At 43.9% G+C, this 15,363-nt stretch overlaps 1 protein-coding gene across 9 annotated transcripts in view; it reads right to left on the bottom strand.

Moving 5' to 3' along the window:
• Positions 1-15,363, bottom strand: part of HECW1 (HECT, C2 and WW domain containing E3 ubiquitin protein ligase 1) — a 481,203-nt gene that overhangs the window by 289,979 nt on the left and 175,861 nt on the right. Inside the window, exon 1 of one of the 9 annotated variants that reach the window (XM_027539201.1) lies at positions 9,746-9,810. The exons of the other annotated variants lie outside the window; for them this stretch is intronic. Within the exon in view, the coding sequence (XP_027395002.1) occupies positions 9,746-9,790 (45 nt within the window). The 5' untranslated portion in view covers positions 9,791-9,810. Of the gene's footprint in view, positions 1-9,745; positions 9,811-15,363 lie in introns of those variants that run through there. 9 annotated transcript variants of the gene reach the window in all.

Raw genomic sequence — 15,363 nt, 5'->3', positions numbered from 1 at the left:
CTGGTTGCTACAGCCAAAGCTGGACTGGGATGGGGATTAAAGAGCCAGGTGTTAGTGAAGTGACGAACCTGCATTGGCTTAGCCTTACATAAGGCTGCTTCCCACAGGACTGGAAGGAGCTAGTTTTACACAACAGTGGCAGCCAACCACTGAGGATTTCTCTGAGTCATTTCACTCCTCTCTGCCCAGAAAATGCTCTCTCAGAAACATCCTCCCTCCCACCACCCACTTGCAAGCCCCAGAAAGGCTGGCTGTAGGACTGCTGCCATTGCCTTGAAGGTTTTCCCTGTTGTGGTCTTGTGGTCACCTGTGTGGATGTGCATGTTGCTTTCAAAGAGAGATGACGGAACTCTGGAAAGTACCCGAGCATCTGAGGACACGGGGGATGCAGCAATGTGTTTTGGCCAGCTGGCACCAAGAGGCTTCTCCTTTAATGTGTGTTAGACTTTTTCCCTCTGGGTTTAAAGTTGGGTTATATAATGCACTTAAAGTTGTTCCTAATTTAGAGAAACAAAATCTCACTGCCACACCAGAGAACTCATTTTAGTTCTGGAGAGTGCCCTAAAGCACGTGATGCTCAAGATTGAGGACTAGACTTTGGGAAGGTGGAGATGCCGGCAATATAGCATTTTTGATACAAACTTCCCAAGTTTACCTTGTACTAACAGAGGAGTTGAGCTGAATGCAGAGCAACCACAACTCCCTGGGAGATGTTTCCTGCACCCATGGTAAAGTCAGAGAAGAGTACAGGGTGGTGTGGAGAGGGCTGGGTGCAGGAGGGTGTTGTGCAGGAGGGTGTTGTCCAAGATCAGCAACCTGCCCAGCTCTGTACTCCAGCACCCTTCTTACTGCTGATGGTACCCTGAGCTCCTTCTGAGGCTCTGGACCACCCCTATGCTTCGTCCTTAGTGGGGAACTTTGGTGATGCAGCATGAAATCCAATTTGCTTCTATTCTGCTGTGACCTTGTCACGTGGTTATTAGCTGGGCTTTGGTTGTTCTAGTAACTTATCTCCACCTTGGCTCCCTGTGACTGTGGCTGGTTCCCTGGGACCACATGATCTGGAGGAGAGAGCACCTGCTTTGGATAAGGACACTCCTATGCAAAGCAGTGGCTGTATCAGTGATTAGTGATGCAGTCATAAATCAGCTATGCTCAGCCAGAAAGGCCTAATGTTTCCTTCCTCTGAGCTTCAGTTTCATCAGCTGGACAAGTACCCCAGATGGTTGTAAGAATTGAAGAGAACTGAGGTAAGGTAACAGGCCCAGGTGGGCTCTTGACAATGGTACACGTTCAGCTCAGTCACTCAGTTGTGTCCGACTCTTTGCAACCCCATGGACTGCAGCATGCCAGGCCTCCCTGTCCATCACCAACTCCTGGAGTTCACCCAAACTCATGTCCATTGAGTCGGGGATGCCATCCAACCATCTTATCCTCTGTCATCCCCTTCTCCTCCCACCTTCAATCTTTCCCAGCATTAGGGTCTTTTCAAATGAGTCAGTACTTCACATCAGATGGCCAAAGTGTTGAAGTTTCAGCTTCACTATTGAGTATTCTTACATCTTATCTTGATGGAAACCTCATGTCTCTCCTTTATCCTCTGCAATTGGGTCCCTGCCTTGTCCTGCCATTCTATTTGGACAGGAAACTGCCCCTGCAGTTCAGTCCTACCATCAGCTCTCAGGTCTCCATCATGTCAACACCCAGTCTCCCCAAATGCTGCACCCAAGACTCCCTCTGCTGCCTCATACACTGGATACTTCTTGTTGGGTTTCACAGACACTCTGCTGGCAGGGACCTGCCACTTGTCAGTATGGGCTCTGGACATTATGACCATCCCAGCCACTTCTCCTGTCCACCTGTGGGCCAGGCCAATCCTGTACACACCTGATCCACCAACAGGTTTAATATCTGTCTCCAGGTCCTCTTTCTCTTCCATTCTAGACCTCCTGGCAAGTGAGAACATCAGGGAAGGCTAAGAAAGGGGCCAGAATGCCCACCGTGTTGGGGGGTGCTACTATTTATACAGGAACAGCATTAGCAAGTCCTAGGAGTCTGCACTCCATTCCTTCATTGGACAGTATTTGCTGAATGCCTGCTACCAGCCAGCACTGTTGTGGAAAATGGGACAAACCAGTGAACTAAAGAGACCAGAAGTTCCTGCCCATATGAAGCCTGCCTCCAGTCAAGCCCAGCACACCAGAATACTGACCTAATTGGAAGGCGAGGATAAGGCAGGAGAGGCAGGCTGGGGCCGGGTTTGGGGAGCCTCAAATGTGGGCAGAGGAGTTTATCTTTGGAATTTACTATAGAGAAGCGAAAAGCAAAGGAGAAAAGGAAAGATATAAACATCTGAATGCAGAGTTCCAAAGAATAGCAGGAAGAGATAAGAAAGCCTTCTTCAGTGATCAATGCAAAGAAATAGAGGAAAACAACACAATGGGAAAGACTAGGGATCTCTTCAAGAAAATCAGAGATACCAAAGGAACATTTCATGCAAAGATGGGCTCGATAAAGGACAGAAATGGTATGGACCTAACAGAAGCAGAAGATATTAAGAAGAGATGGCAAGAATACACAGAAGAACTGTACAAAAAAGATCTTCACGACCCAGATAATCACGATGGTGTGATCACTGACCTAGAGCCAGACATCCTGGAATGTGAAGTCAAGTGGCCCTTAGAAAGCATCACTATGAACAAAGCTAGTGGAGGTGATGGAATTCCAGTTGAGGGATTCCAAATCCTGAAAGACGATGCTGTGAAAGTGCCGCACTCAATATGCCAGCAAATTTGGAAAACTCAGCAGTGGCCACAGGACTGGAAAAGGTCAGTTTTCATTCCAATCCCAAAGAAAGGCAATGCCAAAGAATGCTCAAAGTACCTCATAACTGCACTCATCTCACACGCTAGTAAAGTAATGCTCAAAATTCTCCAAGCCAGGCTTCAGCAATATGTGAATCATGAACTTCCTGATGTTCAAGCTGGTTTTAGAAAAGGCAGAGGAACCAGAGATCAAACTGCCAACATCTGCTGGATCATGGAAAAAGCAAGAGAGTTCCAGAAAAGCATCTATTTCTGCTTTATTGACTATGCCAAAGCCTTTGACTGTGTGGATCACAATGCACTGTGGAAAATTCTAAAAGAGATGGGAATACCAGACCACCTGATCTGCCTCTTGAGAAATTTGTATGCAGGTCAGGAAGCAACAGTTAGAACTGGACATGGAACAACAGACTGGTTCCAAATAGGAAAAGGAGGTCGTCAAGGCTGTATATTGTCACCCTGTTTATTTAGCTTATATGCAGAGTACATCATGAGGAACGCTGGACTGGAAGAAACACAAGCTGGAATCAAGATTGCCGGGAGAAATATCAATAACCTCAGATACGCAGATGACACCACCCTTATGGCAGAAAGTGAAGAGGAACTCAAAAGCCTCTTGATGAAAGTGAAAGTGGAGAGTGAAAAAGTTGGCTTAAAGCTGAACATTCAGAAAACGAAGATCATGGCGTCCGGTCCCATGACTTCATGGCAAATAGATGGGGAAACAGTGGAAACAGTGTCAGACTTTGTTTTTCTGGGCTCCAAAATCACTGCAGATGGTGACTGCAGCCATGAAATTAAAAGACGCTTACTCCTTGGAAGAAAAGTTATGACCAACCTAGATAGCATATTCAAAAGCAGACATTACTTTGCCAACAAAGGTCCGTCTAGTCAAGGCTATGGTTTTTCCTGTGGTCATGTATGGATGTGAGAGTTGGACTGTGAAGAAGGCTGAGCGCCGAAGAATTGATGCTTTTGAACTGTGGTGTTGGAGAAGACTCTTGAGAGTCCCTTGGACTGCAAGGAGATCCACCAGTCCATTCTGAAGGAGATCAGCCCTGGGATTTCTTTGGAAGGAATGATGCTAAAGCTGAAAGTCCAGTACTTTGGCCACCTCATTCGAAGAGTTGACTCATTGGAAAAGACTCTGATGCTGGGGGGGATTGGGGGCAAGTGGAGAAGGAGACGACAGAGGATGAGATGGCTGGATGGCATCACTGACTCGATGGACATGAGTCTGAGTGAACTCCGGGAGATGGTGATGGACAGGGAGGCCTGGCGTGCTGTGATTCATGGGGTCGCAAAGAGTAGGACATAACTGAGCAACTGATCTGATCTGATCCCAGATAGGGAAGAACATGCCATTATACATTCTCCAGGAAGGGTGGGTGGTAATGGGATGACACAAACTTCTAGAAAAACAATTCTGATAGAAGAGGTGGGTTAATAATAATAGCAAGTTTTTGCATAACATTTGTCAAATTACAAGAGGCTTCCTCATCTGTCATGCCACATAATCCTCTTAATGGCAGTGGCCAGAGAGACAGATCATAGTCCCCATCAGAGGAGAAGCTGGGCTTTGATGGGGGACTTGCCTAGGGTCCCAGAGACAAAGGGCAGCAAAGTGGAGCTTTGGACCTCACGCTTGTAACTCCTAGACTTCTATCTAGTCTGTGTATTTCCTTTCCCAGCAAAAATGTTACTTACTCCAAATACATATTTTATCTTCAAGAATAAGATTTGGAAAACTTTATTATAATGTTCCCAGAAAAAATATCAAACAAGAGAAATACTACCAGAATTCCCTGTTGTTTTTTTTCCCCCAAATTCATAGGGGCACCTTGTTCCTCCCTCCCTTCTTGCCCACCAAATTCTGACCGTGTCACCTCAACACATCTAATTTTCAGGAGATCTGTGACTCCAGCATCTATCAGCCTTTGCTACAGTCTGTCCACTAATCCTGCTCCTCCCCTCATTAACAAAGCAGTCCTGGTGGTTCAAGAGAAACTCTAGGAGAAGATGCTAAACCCTAAGAGAAAGATGTTAATATAACACTCCTGATAAGAAAAGACATGGGGAGAGTGAGTAAAATCATATGACTAATGCTGGTGGGTTTCCCCTTCCAACCAGCTGCATCTCCATGAACATCTAATGGCATTTCAAACACAGCAAGTCTAAACAAGCTCTGGTCAACCCAGCCCCTGGTCTGCTCTTCCCCATCTCAGGAGATGGTGATTCCACTATTCCAGGTACTCAGTCTGTACATGTGGAGACATCCTTACCTCTCCTGCTCACACCTCAGATCAACTTGGCCTAAACCCAACAATGCTCACTTCAAAATAGGCCCTGCCTCTGACAACTTCTCACCAGCCCTCACTGTGGTCTTCCTAACTTCAGCTGCCAGAGTCTTCTCCAGACTGATGGGTCTCTTTCCCTCCACCAATATTCTATTCCCCACTCAACAGCCAGAGCAATCTTTAAAAAATATAAATATAAAAAAAATATAAATATAAAAAATATAAATCGTATGCCAAGCCCTCCATAGTTTCCTTCTCACACAGTCTAAGACCTCCCTGATCCATCCTCCTGCCCTACTTCCCTGACCTCAGCTCCCATCTTTCTCCTCCTCTTCCTTTGGCTCCAGCAGCCACAACCTCAACTATTCCTCCAGTCCACTGATCAAAGTGGTGCCACAGGGCCTCTACCCTTTGTGCTCCATTGGCCAGGGTGCTCTTCCTCCAGGGGAAGAAGGTGCTTTTCCTCCACCTCTCCATCTCCCTTCCCTCAGGCCTCTGTTCCAACATTACTCATCACCTGCTCATGTACTCATCCCTAATTGCCCTGAAGCAACTAGCATTCTTTTCTCACGTTCACTCTCCTCTGCACTCTTTTCACAGCACTTAGCATCAGTGACCAACAAATATGCATCCATTTGTTCATTGTTCATCTTCTTCCATTATAAGGCACATTTCCTGAGAGTCAGGACTGTTTTGTTCACTACTGTATCTCCCTGAAGCCCGGGACACAGCAAATCACTCAATAACTTTTGAGTGGGTGCATAAAGGAGTGTTGTTACTGCCATTGTGGTTGTAAATCCTTTGCAGATCTATTGATTTTCCCATTTAGTTAGTATGGAGACCTTAAAGGACCACCCTGGGAAGTTCAGGGTGCTTCACGGCAGGCATTTATGGAGCATTATGGAACTTCCTGAACCCTATCCATTGCTTTCTAACTGTAACCACAACCTTCCAGCAGAGCTAAATGGTGTGATTCTAGGTGAAGATTCTAGGTGAGAGATATTTCTTTTAAGGGTGGCAGTCTGGATTCCTATTGGATACAAAACATTTTAAGAGTGGCAAACAGAAACTCTGTGTATCTGCCAATAGGAGTAGTAACAAAAAACAACAGTGACAATTTTTGAGAGTTTATGATTTGTCAGCATTTTTGTGAAATATTCTTTTAAATAATTATAAATATAATGAAATACATCAATGTATAAATCATATACATATAAAATGAAACTGACTTTACTTTCTCCAGGGTATAAACTGAACTGTGATCAACTAAATAATCAGGAGAAAGGAAGCAAGATCAGAGAATGCCACAGCCATGCTTCCTGCTGTGCCACACTCTTCAGAGAACCCAACCTAGCTGCAGACTAAAGGGGGGCATCCTAAGGGCTCCCCATCACTGCAGGACAGGTCAGTCTTGGCAGCATTAACACTGGGCTTCACGTTTTCTGCTGCATGCAGCCCCAGTGCAGCTTGTTGGGACTGTGCTGATGTCTTATCCTATCTCTGTTCAATTTGCCGCTCTACCTGCCTTCCATGACTCCTCAACCCTCAGCGTTCTCCCTTGGAACCAAGGACAATGATGTACTTGCCCCTGGTCTGTCCTTTCACTTTTGGACACAGGTTCACGACCTCTGTGATCCCATCTCTGTGCTCTCTCATTCATTTGTAAGGTGTAAGTATAGGCTAAGAGACTTCTGCCCAGTACTCCCATTTAGACCACTGACTTTTGCTCAACTTGGATTCCTCATGCCTTCAGTATGACCTATTCTTCCATGTCTAAGCATTTTCCTTGGAGTACAGAGATTAAAGCTTGCTGCTATTTGCTTTTCTTCCCCTCAGACCACTCTGAGTCCTTTCATTTTTGTGACTCTGAGCAACTTCATTCCTGACTGAACTCCCATAAGTAGTTAGAATCCAAGCAGCATATGATTCAAGAACTTCAGGAATTCCCACTGATCTTTCAGGGCTGGTTCTTGATTTTCCAGTCCACTGGTCATCACTCAGGAAGCACTTGGTAGCCCGAGGCAGGAGGAGAAGGGAACGACAGAGGATGAGATGGTTGGATGGCATCACTGACTCAGTGGACAAGAGTTTGAGCAATCTCTGGGAGATGGTGAAGGACAGGGAAGCCTGGCATGCTGTAGTCTATCGGGTCACAAAGACTTGGAAACGACTTAGCAACTGAACAACAAGAAGTAGCTCATGCCTGGTTCCCACCCCCAGGGATTCAGACTTAATTGGCTGGTAGTGTGGCCTGGGGGCTTCCCTGGTGGCACTAATGGTAAAGAGCCCACCTACCAATGCAAGAGATGTAAAAGATGTTTGACCCCTGGGTTGGGAAGATTCCCTGGAGGACAGCATGGCAACCCCCTCCAGTATTCTTGCCTAGAGAATCCCATGGACAGAGGAAACTTGAAGGCTACAATCCATAGTGTAGCAAAGAGTTGGACACAACTGAAGCAACTTAGCACACACATGTCCTGGGCATCCCAGTTTTTCAAAGCTCCACAGGTGAGACTCTGATTCAGTTTGTCTAGCATCTAATACCAGGAAGCTCTCACAATGCCCTATTTCCCTTTCCTAACCCCCCATCCCTTGCCTTTGCCTTGAAGGTTCAAGGAATTAATTATGTTAGGTCTATAACTATTTTCCTAGCAATTCCCAGTTATTGGTAAGGCTTGCTCTTTTTAAAAAGAGCCAGCTCATTTCATAACAAAAGTTATACTAAGTTCATATAACTTAGTTTAATAAATTTAAGTAAAATTCAGAGCCTTAAAACAAGAAGAAAAACCCATATACAAAGCAGACAGATGTGAATAAAACACAAAAATGAATAAGATCAGAGCTCTTTAAGATTCTGAATGATAAATCCTGCTAATGGCTTTGCTCTACCGCTTGCTAGATTTGTAATCTATAACCTCTTCAATTTCCTCATCTGCAACATCAAAATGTAAATACTATGACTTTACAGGTGGGAAGACAATGGAATAGTGCTTGTGAATTTGTCTTATAAAGTTATTGTTCTATTCAGAATAGAATGAAAATTATTTCAGATCCTCGGGGAAATAGTCCTCCCACTTCTTACAATAAGATGACCTGTGACCAGGAGAACCTACAGACCCAAAAGAAAGGCTCCAAGTCTTGGGACTCTGCTTTAGAGAAGTCACAGATCTCAAACACATGACAGCCCCTGCTGCTGGGAACCCCAGATCCCAGAGACATACCCCCTCCTGCACTCCTCTTGTCCTTTACTCAAAGGGCAGCCACTGTGTCTGAGCACCAGAAAGGGGTGGGTGGGTGGTCTACTGCTGACCCAGAAGTAGCCTCTACTTTGGGGAGGATTTGAACAGGGCAGTGCTTGGATAAAAGGAAAAGAAGACTTCATTAACTTGTCAAATGTGTCTCTCAGAAAGCATAAATAAAATAGATTACTGCACAATAAAGTACCCTTTCCCACCAGCAAAGTTGAGCTCTTACTTCTCTTCTTGTTCCAATTCAGGGTCATAGAGGTCTTAGGACTTTATAGGTTAGAGGCTGTGGGACATTCATATTATTAAACAATACTTATTACTCTTAAATCAGTATTCCTGTAGCTCTAAATATTTTGGTTTCAAGATTGCTTTACATTGTCAAATATTATTGAGGAACTCAAAGGACTTTTATTTATATGGGTTATACCTATCAATATTTGTCATATTAGAAATGAAATTGAAACTGAAAAATATTTAAGTATACATATTAACTCATTAAAAACAATAATAACACACTTATTAACATGGATAACATTTTATGCAAAATAATTAAATTACCTCACATGGACCGAAATGATGACCCAGAGACAGGGTGCTGGCTTTCTCATTTTGCTAGAATTCGCATAACTGGTTGCACCTTCTCCTGAAAGACTTCTGAGTATGCTCTTATATGACTTGGTTAAATTTGTGAAACGTGTCTCCTTGTACCTCCAGTCACTATAAACTATAATTTGCCAATGAAAGAGAAAGCACAGGTGGGCTCTTCTGCACTGGTGTCAGCTAGATCTGTGCCCTGGACATGAGTGTGTGTGTGAGTAATGAAAGGATTCTTGGTCCTGACCCAGTGTCTGGGATAGACTCATGGCAGGAGCCAGACTTCTTGCACTCACCACTCCCCTTCTGTATCTGATGCACTCCCATCTCTCTCTGGTCTTCTTCCCTTCTGCATCCCAGATGGGCTCTGCACACCCAGTGGAGGGAGTGCTGGTGATCCTTGACCACAGGAAAGTGCCCAGCGAGCATTCACTGTGACTGTCCCCCAGCTGCTGTATTTACAACAGGTATGGCCCTGTCCTCAGGCAACTTACAGCTTAGGCAAGACAGTCAAGGAAAGAAACACACACATAAAAATATCCTTAAGAATTGCAGGGACTTCCCTGGTGGTCAGTGGTTAAAACTCTATACCTGCAATGCATGGGGCCTGGATTTGATCCCCAGTCAGGGAACTAAGATCCCACATGCCACAACTGAGTGTTCACATGTTGCAACTAAGACCCGATGCAGCCAAATAAATAAAAATACTTTTAAAAAAGAATTGCAATATGCCACGAAGGAGGAAGATCAGCTGCACTAAGAGACTTAAGACGAGGGTTACCTTGAAGATAGTGGCGGAGACCCCTCTGCAGAGGTGATACATCATCTGAGATTTGACACCAAATGAACCAAATGAACCAAGACGGAGATGCTTTCCTAGGCAGAAGCAGAGCACAGTTGAAGGCTCTGAGATGGGAATTGGAAATGTATAATTTCTTCTTATACATTAAGTAGTAATTTAAAATGAAAGAAAGAAAAAAAAATGGCAATACAAAAGCCCAAGACTGTCCTGCTATTCAAAATGAGCTCATGAAAATGAAACTTAATTCACTATCACAGCGTCACCTTGGCTGGAAAGGAAGTGGCCTTATTTATAACTCAAATCAAATACCTGTCCCTTGAGCCCACCCTAAAGGCTGCATGTGAGATAAAATGAGTAGGAAATGTAGCCTAGACCCAACTCAATGGAATAATATTTGCATTTACACCTGTGTCTTTGTTCTTAATCACTGACAACCATTGGATTTATTCATTCATGCAACTACTTTTATTTGTACCTGTTGTGCTAGGCACACTAGATAATGCATCAAATAATAGACAAACACCTCTGCCCTCAGAGAGCTTAAATTCTAAAGGGGGAGAAACTGTAAGTGAGGCATTTAAATACACTACAGACTGTATTTTAAAGGGATAAGGGCTGTGGAGAAAGACAAGAAGGAAAAGGTGTTAGGGAGTCGAGGTAGCTTCAATTTTACACGGGGTGGTCAGGGAAGACCTCCTGGAGGTGGTGTCTGAGGAAGAGAGGAAGGAAACTGCCTGGACATCAGGGGAAAGAGCATCTGGCACAGAGCGGGGACCAAGGAAGAAATCCCCAGGCAGGAGTGCCTAGAGTGCAAGAGGACAGCAGGAGGCCCATGCGCCTGGAGCACAAGGAAAGGGGACTGGATCACGTAGGGCCTGCTTGGCCACTGAACCGGCTCTGGAGCCATGGGAGGCTCCTCCAGAGAACTGACATGCTCCAGATCAGGTTGGAAAAGCCACTGGTGGTGGATTTGTTGCCATATGTGCCAATGGCGGACGCAGGTAGGGCAGTTAGAAGCTGCTGTAGTAATCAGGGGAGAAAAGCTGATGGCCAGAGTGGGAAGCTGTGGACACACTGAGAAATAACATATTTTTGAGCACAGAGGTTTGGATATGAGGTGCAGGAAAGAATGAGGCAAGGATGACGCTATAGTTTTGGGCATGGGAAACAGGAAGGACAGAATGTGCCATCAGCTGACACCAGGGCGACTGTGAGCAGAGGGGGTTAGCGAGCAGATGAGGATGTTGGCTGGACAACTTAAACATGAGGTGTGTATTAGGCATCCTACTGGAGATCTCAGGCAGGAGTTGAATTCAAGCTTGGAGTTCAGGGGAAAGGTCTGCAGTGGACATACAAATGCGGGAGCCACTAGACCACAAATGTTTTTCATAAGAGTGGATGAGACCACAAAGCAGGAGGTGTGTATATAGATAGGATGAAGGGGCCGAGCTATATGCCCTGAGGCAGCCCATAGTTCAAGGTTTCAGGGGAGTCAGGGTAAAAGCTCAAGATGTAATCAGTAAATTCAGAAAAAAATCCAGGAAGGGATGTTATGTCAACCATGTCAAGTGCAGGAAGGTGAGAACTGAAAGCTGATCGATGGATTTTCCAAATTAGGGGCCAATGGTGACTAACGAGAACTCGAGTTAAGGATGCTTGAGCAGAGAACTGGAAGGGAACTGGAGACAGTCCAGACCCCTGACTGAGGAAGTTCTGCTGTGAGGAAGAGGAGGAGATGGGTGGGAGACGCAAGGGACATTGGTGATGAGATGAGGAGATGTGGAGGAGAGAGCTGAGAGTGAAATCACAGAGAGGGAGGGGGTGCTGTGTGGTGCTGTCAGTAGGAGGTGGAGGGTAGGGTCTGGCGCACAAGTGGTTTAGAGAGGCGCATGGGTAGTTTTTCCACCATACAAGGCAGGGAGGTTTTTCTGATCCTTTCAGTTGTCTCAAGAAAGCGAGTTCTGGGTCATCTATCATCTGAGTAGGAGGATGGGAAGGAGACGATGGAAACTTATTCATCATCACATTTTAATTAATTAATGGCTTGGTTTTTCTTTTACAAATATAAAATTTGTTCCTATGTTATATGGAGAAAGAAGATGGGCCAGATAGAAGAGGAGAAGAAAGAGCCCAGAGCATCCTGAGAGCCCAAGAGAAACTCCAAATGAAGCTTCTGGCGGACACGGAGAAGAGTAACTGATGTCTTCTGAGACAAAGAGAACCTGACAAAGCAGAATAAGAGATATCGGTGCTTCGGCTGAACAAACTTTCTATTCTGAGGGTTAAGTGCATCCTGTGTGTCTCAGGTTAGTTGACTGCACTTTAGGAAAAGCAAAACAGAAAACAGAACACCAGAGCAAGTGCCAAAGATAGGAATCACTCCTCAGGAGACAGCAAAGCTGAGCTAATTCTGCACATACAATCAAATATTAATCGGCTTCAGTTTGAAGTCTACTTCAAATGTGGAATAAATATGTCAGTGGATAGGCATGTTCTTGGGAGAGGTTCTGACATTCCCACATGTTCCCCACATTCTTGGCCTAATCCCAGAAGACTAGGTTTGGCTTAAGGCACCTAGCTGTATAAAAATAAATAGTATGATCCAACCACCCAACCACATTTTATTGGGATTCATAATTGATGATGACATAAAGATGATGGAATTCTCCTTAGTATAGGAGAAAGGGCTACTTATCACAACCTTTAAAAAATAATCAGGTGAATTTCTGCTTACATTTGCATGTCACATCTGCATGTGACAACATAGAATTTTTTAAAAAAATTTAACGTCTACTTAAATTCTATAAGCCACTATGTGAGATGATTAAATTTTTAAAATCAATGACAAACTGGGATCAGCATCGCCGGGGTCTCTAGGCACTTGCTGAGACAGAAGGGGAATTCTGGGGGAGCCACACGTACGAGGATTTATGAGTTCTGACGTGGAGATCAATGTTGCTGGCCTGTAGACACTTCTGAAGAACAGGCCAGGCAGTCAGTCAATCTGTTAGATGGATCCCAAACCAACTGTCCACCACATGGTTTTTATGTAACACAATTTCCCACTGTTTCTGCTAACCTTACAGACAACAAGATAAATAAAGGGTCACTTCTCACCACAGGGCCTCCATCAGCTGGAACTAGAGTGAGCCCTTTGACACGGGGTGTTCTGCACAATCAGTTCTTGAAAATTGCCTTTGCTTACTCCCAGCACCAGTATCGAATGCCATTCACTACAACAGCTCTCAATTTATGAAACAATTGTAACGACAAAAATCCACTAAGGAAATTCAATAGAAGCTGACACCACAAAAATGCTATAAATCACTAGAGGAAACAGCTCCATGGATCAATTAGCAGAATATTGGCAAAAATGCTGCAAAGTATTTGACTAAGAGTCGGACACGACTGAAGCGACTTAGCAGCAGCAGCAGCAGCAAAGCCGCCTATCCAGTGAAAGAACAATGACTAGATCTGCTGCAGGAGGGTGGCATGGTTAGTGTGTGTGTGTGTGTGTGTGTGTGTATGTTTGCATGCGAGGGAGAGAGTGAGGGGCCAGAGAGACTGTGAGTAATCAAGTTGCTGCTGCTAAGTCACTGCAGTCGTGTCCGACTCTGTGTGACCCCATAGACGGCAGCCCACCAGGCTCCCCTGTCCCTGGGATTCTCCAGGCAAGAACACTGGAGTGGGTTGCCATTTCCTTCTCCAATGCATGAAAGTGAAAAAGTGAAAGTGAAGTCTCTTAGTCGTGTCTGACTCTTAGCGACCCACCCCATGGACTGCAGCCCACCAGGCTCCTCCATCCATGGGATTTTCCAGGCAAGAGTACTGGAGTGGGGTGCCATTGCCTTCTCCATAGGGATGAATTAATGACCGACCAGGCTGTAAGGCAGCTCCATCATTTGGGCAGATGCTTCTCGCATCTACATTACTTCCTCCTCTTGCCTTTTCAAAAACTTAACACTATTTTTTCCATATTGACAGTCTTTATGATAGAAAAAACAATGCTAGTTATGAATATACAATAAACAAAAGCAAACAGAGAGAAACAAAAAACCACCTCAAATCCCATCACCCCAAGGTAAGCACTACTGATACATCAGAAATTTCCTTCCCAACTATTTTCAGTGCAAGTATAAGTGCTTTTTAAGCCAAAAATACTGTGCTACAGGGACTTCCCTGGTGGTACAGTGGTTAAGCCTTCCTCTTCCAATGCAGCAGGTACGGGTTCAATATGGATTAGGGGGCTAAGATTCCACAATGTAAAACAGAAGCAACTTTGTAACAAATTCAATAAAGACTTTTTAAATGGCCCACATAAAAGAATCTTTAAAAAATTATTATGTTGCATATAGCAATAATATTGTGCTGGACTTCTATATCATGTCAGAAATAATTTTTATTTTATTAAATCTTAATTTTTTTTTTTAACTTTTTGGCCAAACCAAGAGGTATGCTAAATCTTAATTCCCTGACCAGAGATCAAACCTGTGTCCCTGCAGTGGAAGGTTGGTCTACCAACCGCTGGACCACCAGGGAAGTGTCTTATTAAATATTCTTAGGAGGTCTGTTTTATAAAGGTTATATATTATTATCATTTCATATTATGTTACTTTCAGTACTTTAAGTAATCTTTTTGTTGGATTCTGTAAGATATTTCGAATTTTTCACTATTGTAAATACATAGCAAATAAACAACTATGCTTATTCTTTGTACCAGTATCTGTCCTGTTTAGTTATTCTCTGAAAACTCAGCATAGTCTTGATGTGATCTGCCAAACAGCCAGCTAAAGCACAGGAACTCGGCTCATGTACACTTCCTCTGCATTTTTTGAGTGCCGGACCTAGTATATCTTCAGTGGCACTGAGTAGTATTGTTTAAAATGTTCAGTTTGGTAGGCAAAATGGCAGAGTATTTTTTCATTAATTTTTGTCTTGTTTCTTAGTAAGGCTAAATATATTCTCACTGGTTTAATAATCTTTCACATGTATGACTCACACCCATCACAGTGTCTGGGACATCATAGGTGCTGGATAAATATATATCAGATGAATAAGCAACGGGGAGATGATTCATGTCTTTCCTATTTTTGAAATAGGATTTTACTGCTTTTTTTATTATCAAAAAGCACTTTTTACTACTTCTCTCCTGTGTTTAGGATGTGAAAGTAAAAGTCACTCAGTCATGTCCAACTCTGCAACACCATGGATTATACAGCCCATGGAATTCACCAGGCCAGAATACTGGAGTGGGTAGTCTTTCCCTTCTCCAGAGGATCTTCCCAACCCAGGGATCGAACCCAGGTCTCCTACATTGCAGGCGAATTCTTTACCAGCTGAGCCATAAGGGAAGCCCAAAAATACTGGTGTGGGTAGCCTATCCTTTCTCCAGCAGATCTTCCCAACCCAGGAATGAAACTGGGTCTCTTGCATTGCAGGTTGATTCTTTACCAACTGAACTATCAGGGGATATTCATTCCTTTTAATAAATATGACAAAATTTATCAATATGTACTTGTTTTTTCATTTTTGTGTTTTTTTTCAAGTTACAGAGAGTTTAAAATTTTATATTGGCAAATATTTGGATTTATTTTCCA

The sequence above is a fragment of the Bos indicus x Bos taurus genome, chromosome 4 (genome assembly GCF_003369695.1).
Source record: "Bos indicus x Bos taurus breed Angus x Brahman F1 hybrid chromosome 4, Bos_hybrid_MaternalHap_v2.0, whole genome shotgun sequence".
Lineage (NCBI taxonomy): Eukaryota > Metazoa > Chordata > Mammalia > Artiodactyla > Bovidae > Bos > Bos indicus x Bos taurus.
This window is presented reverse-complemented; position numbering and strand designations above follow the sequence as displayed.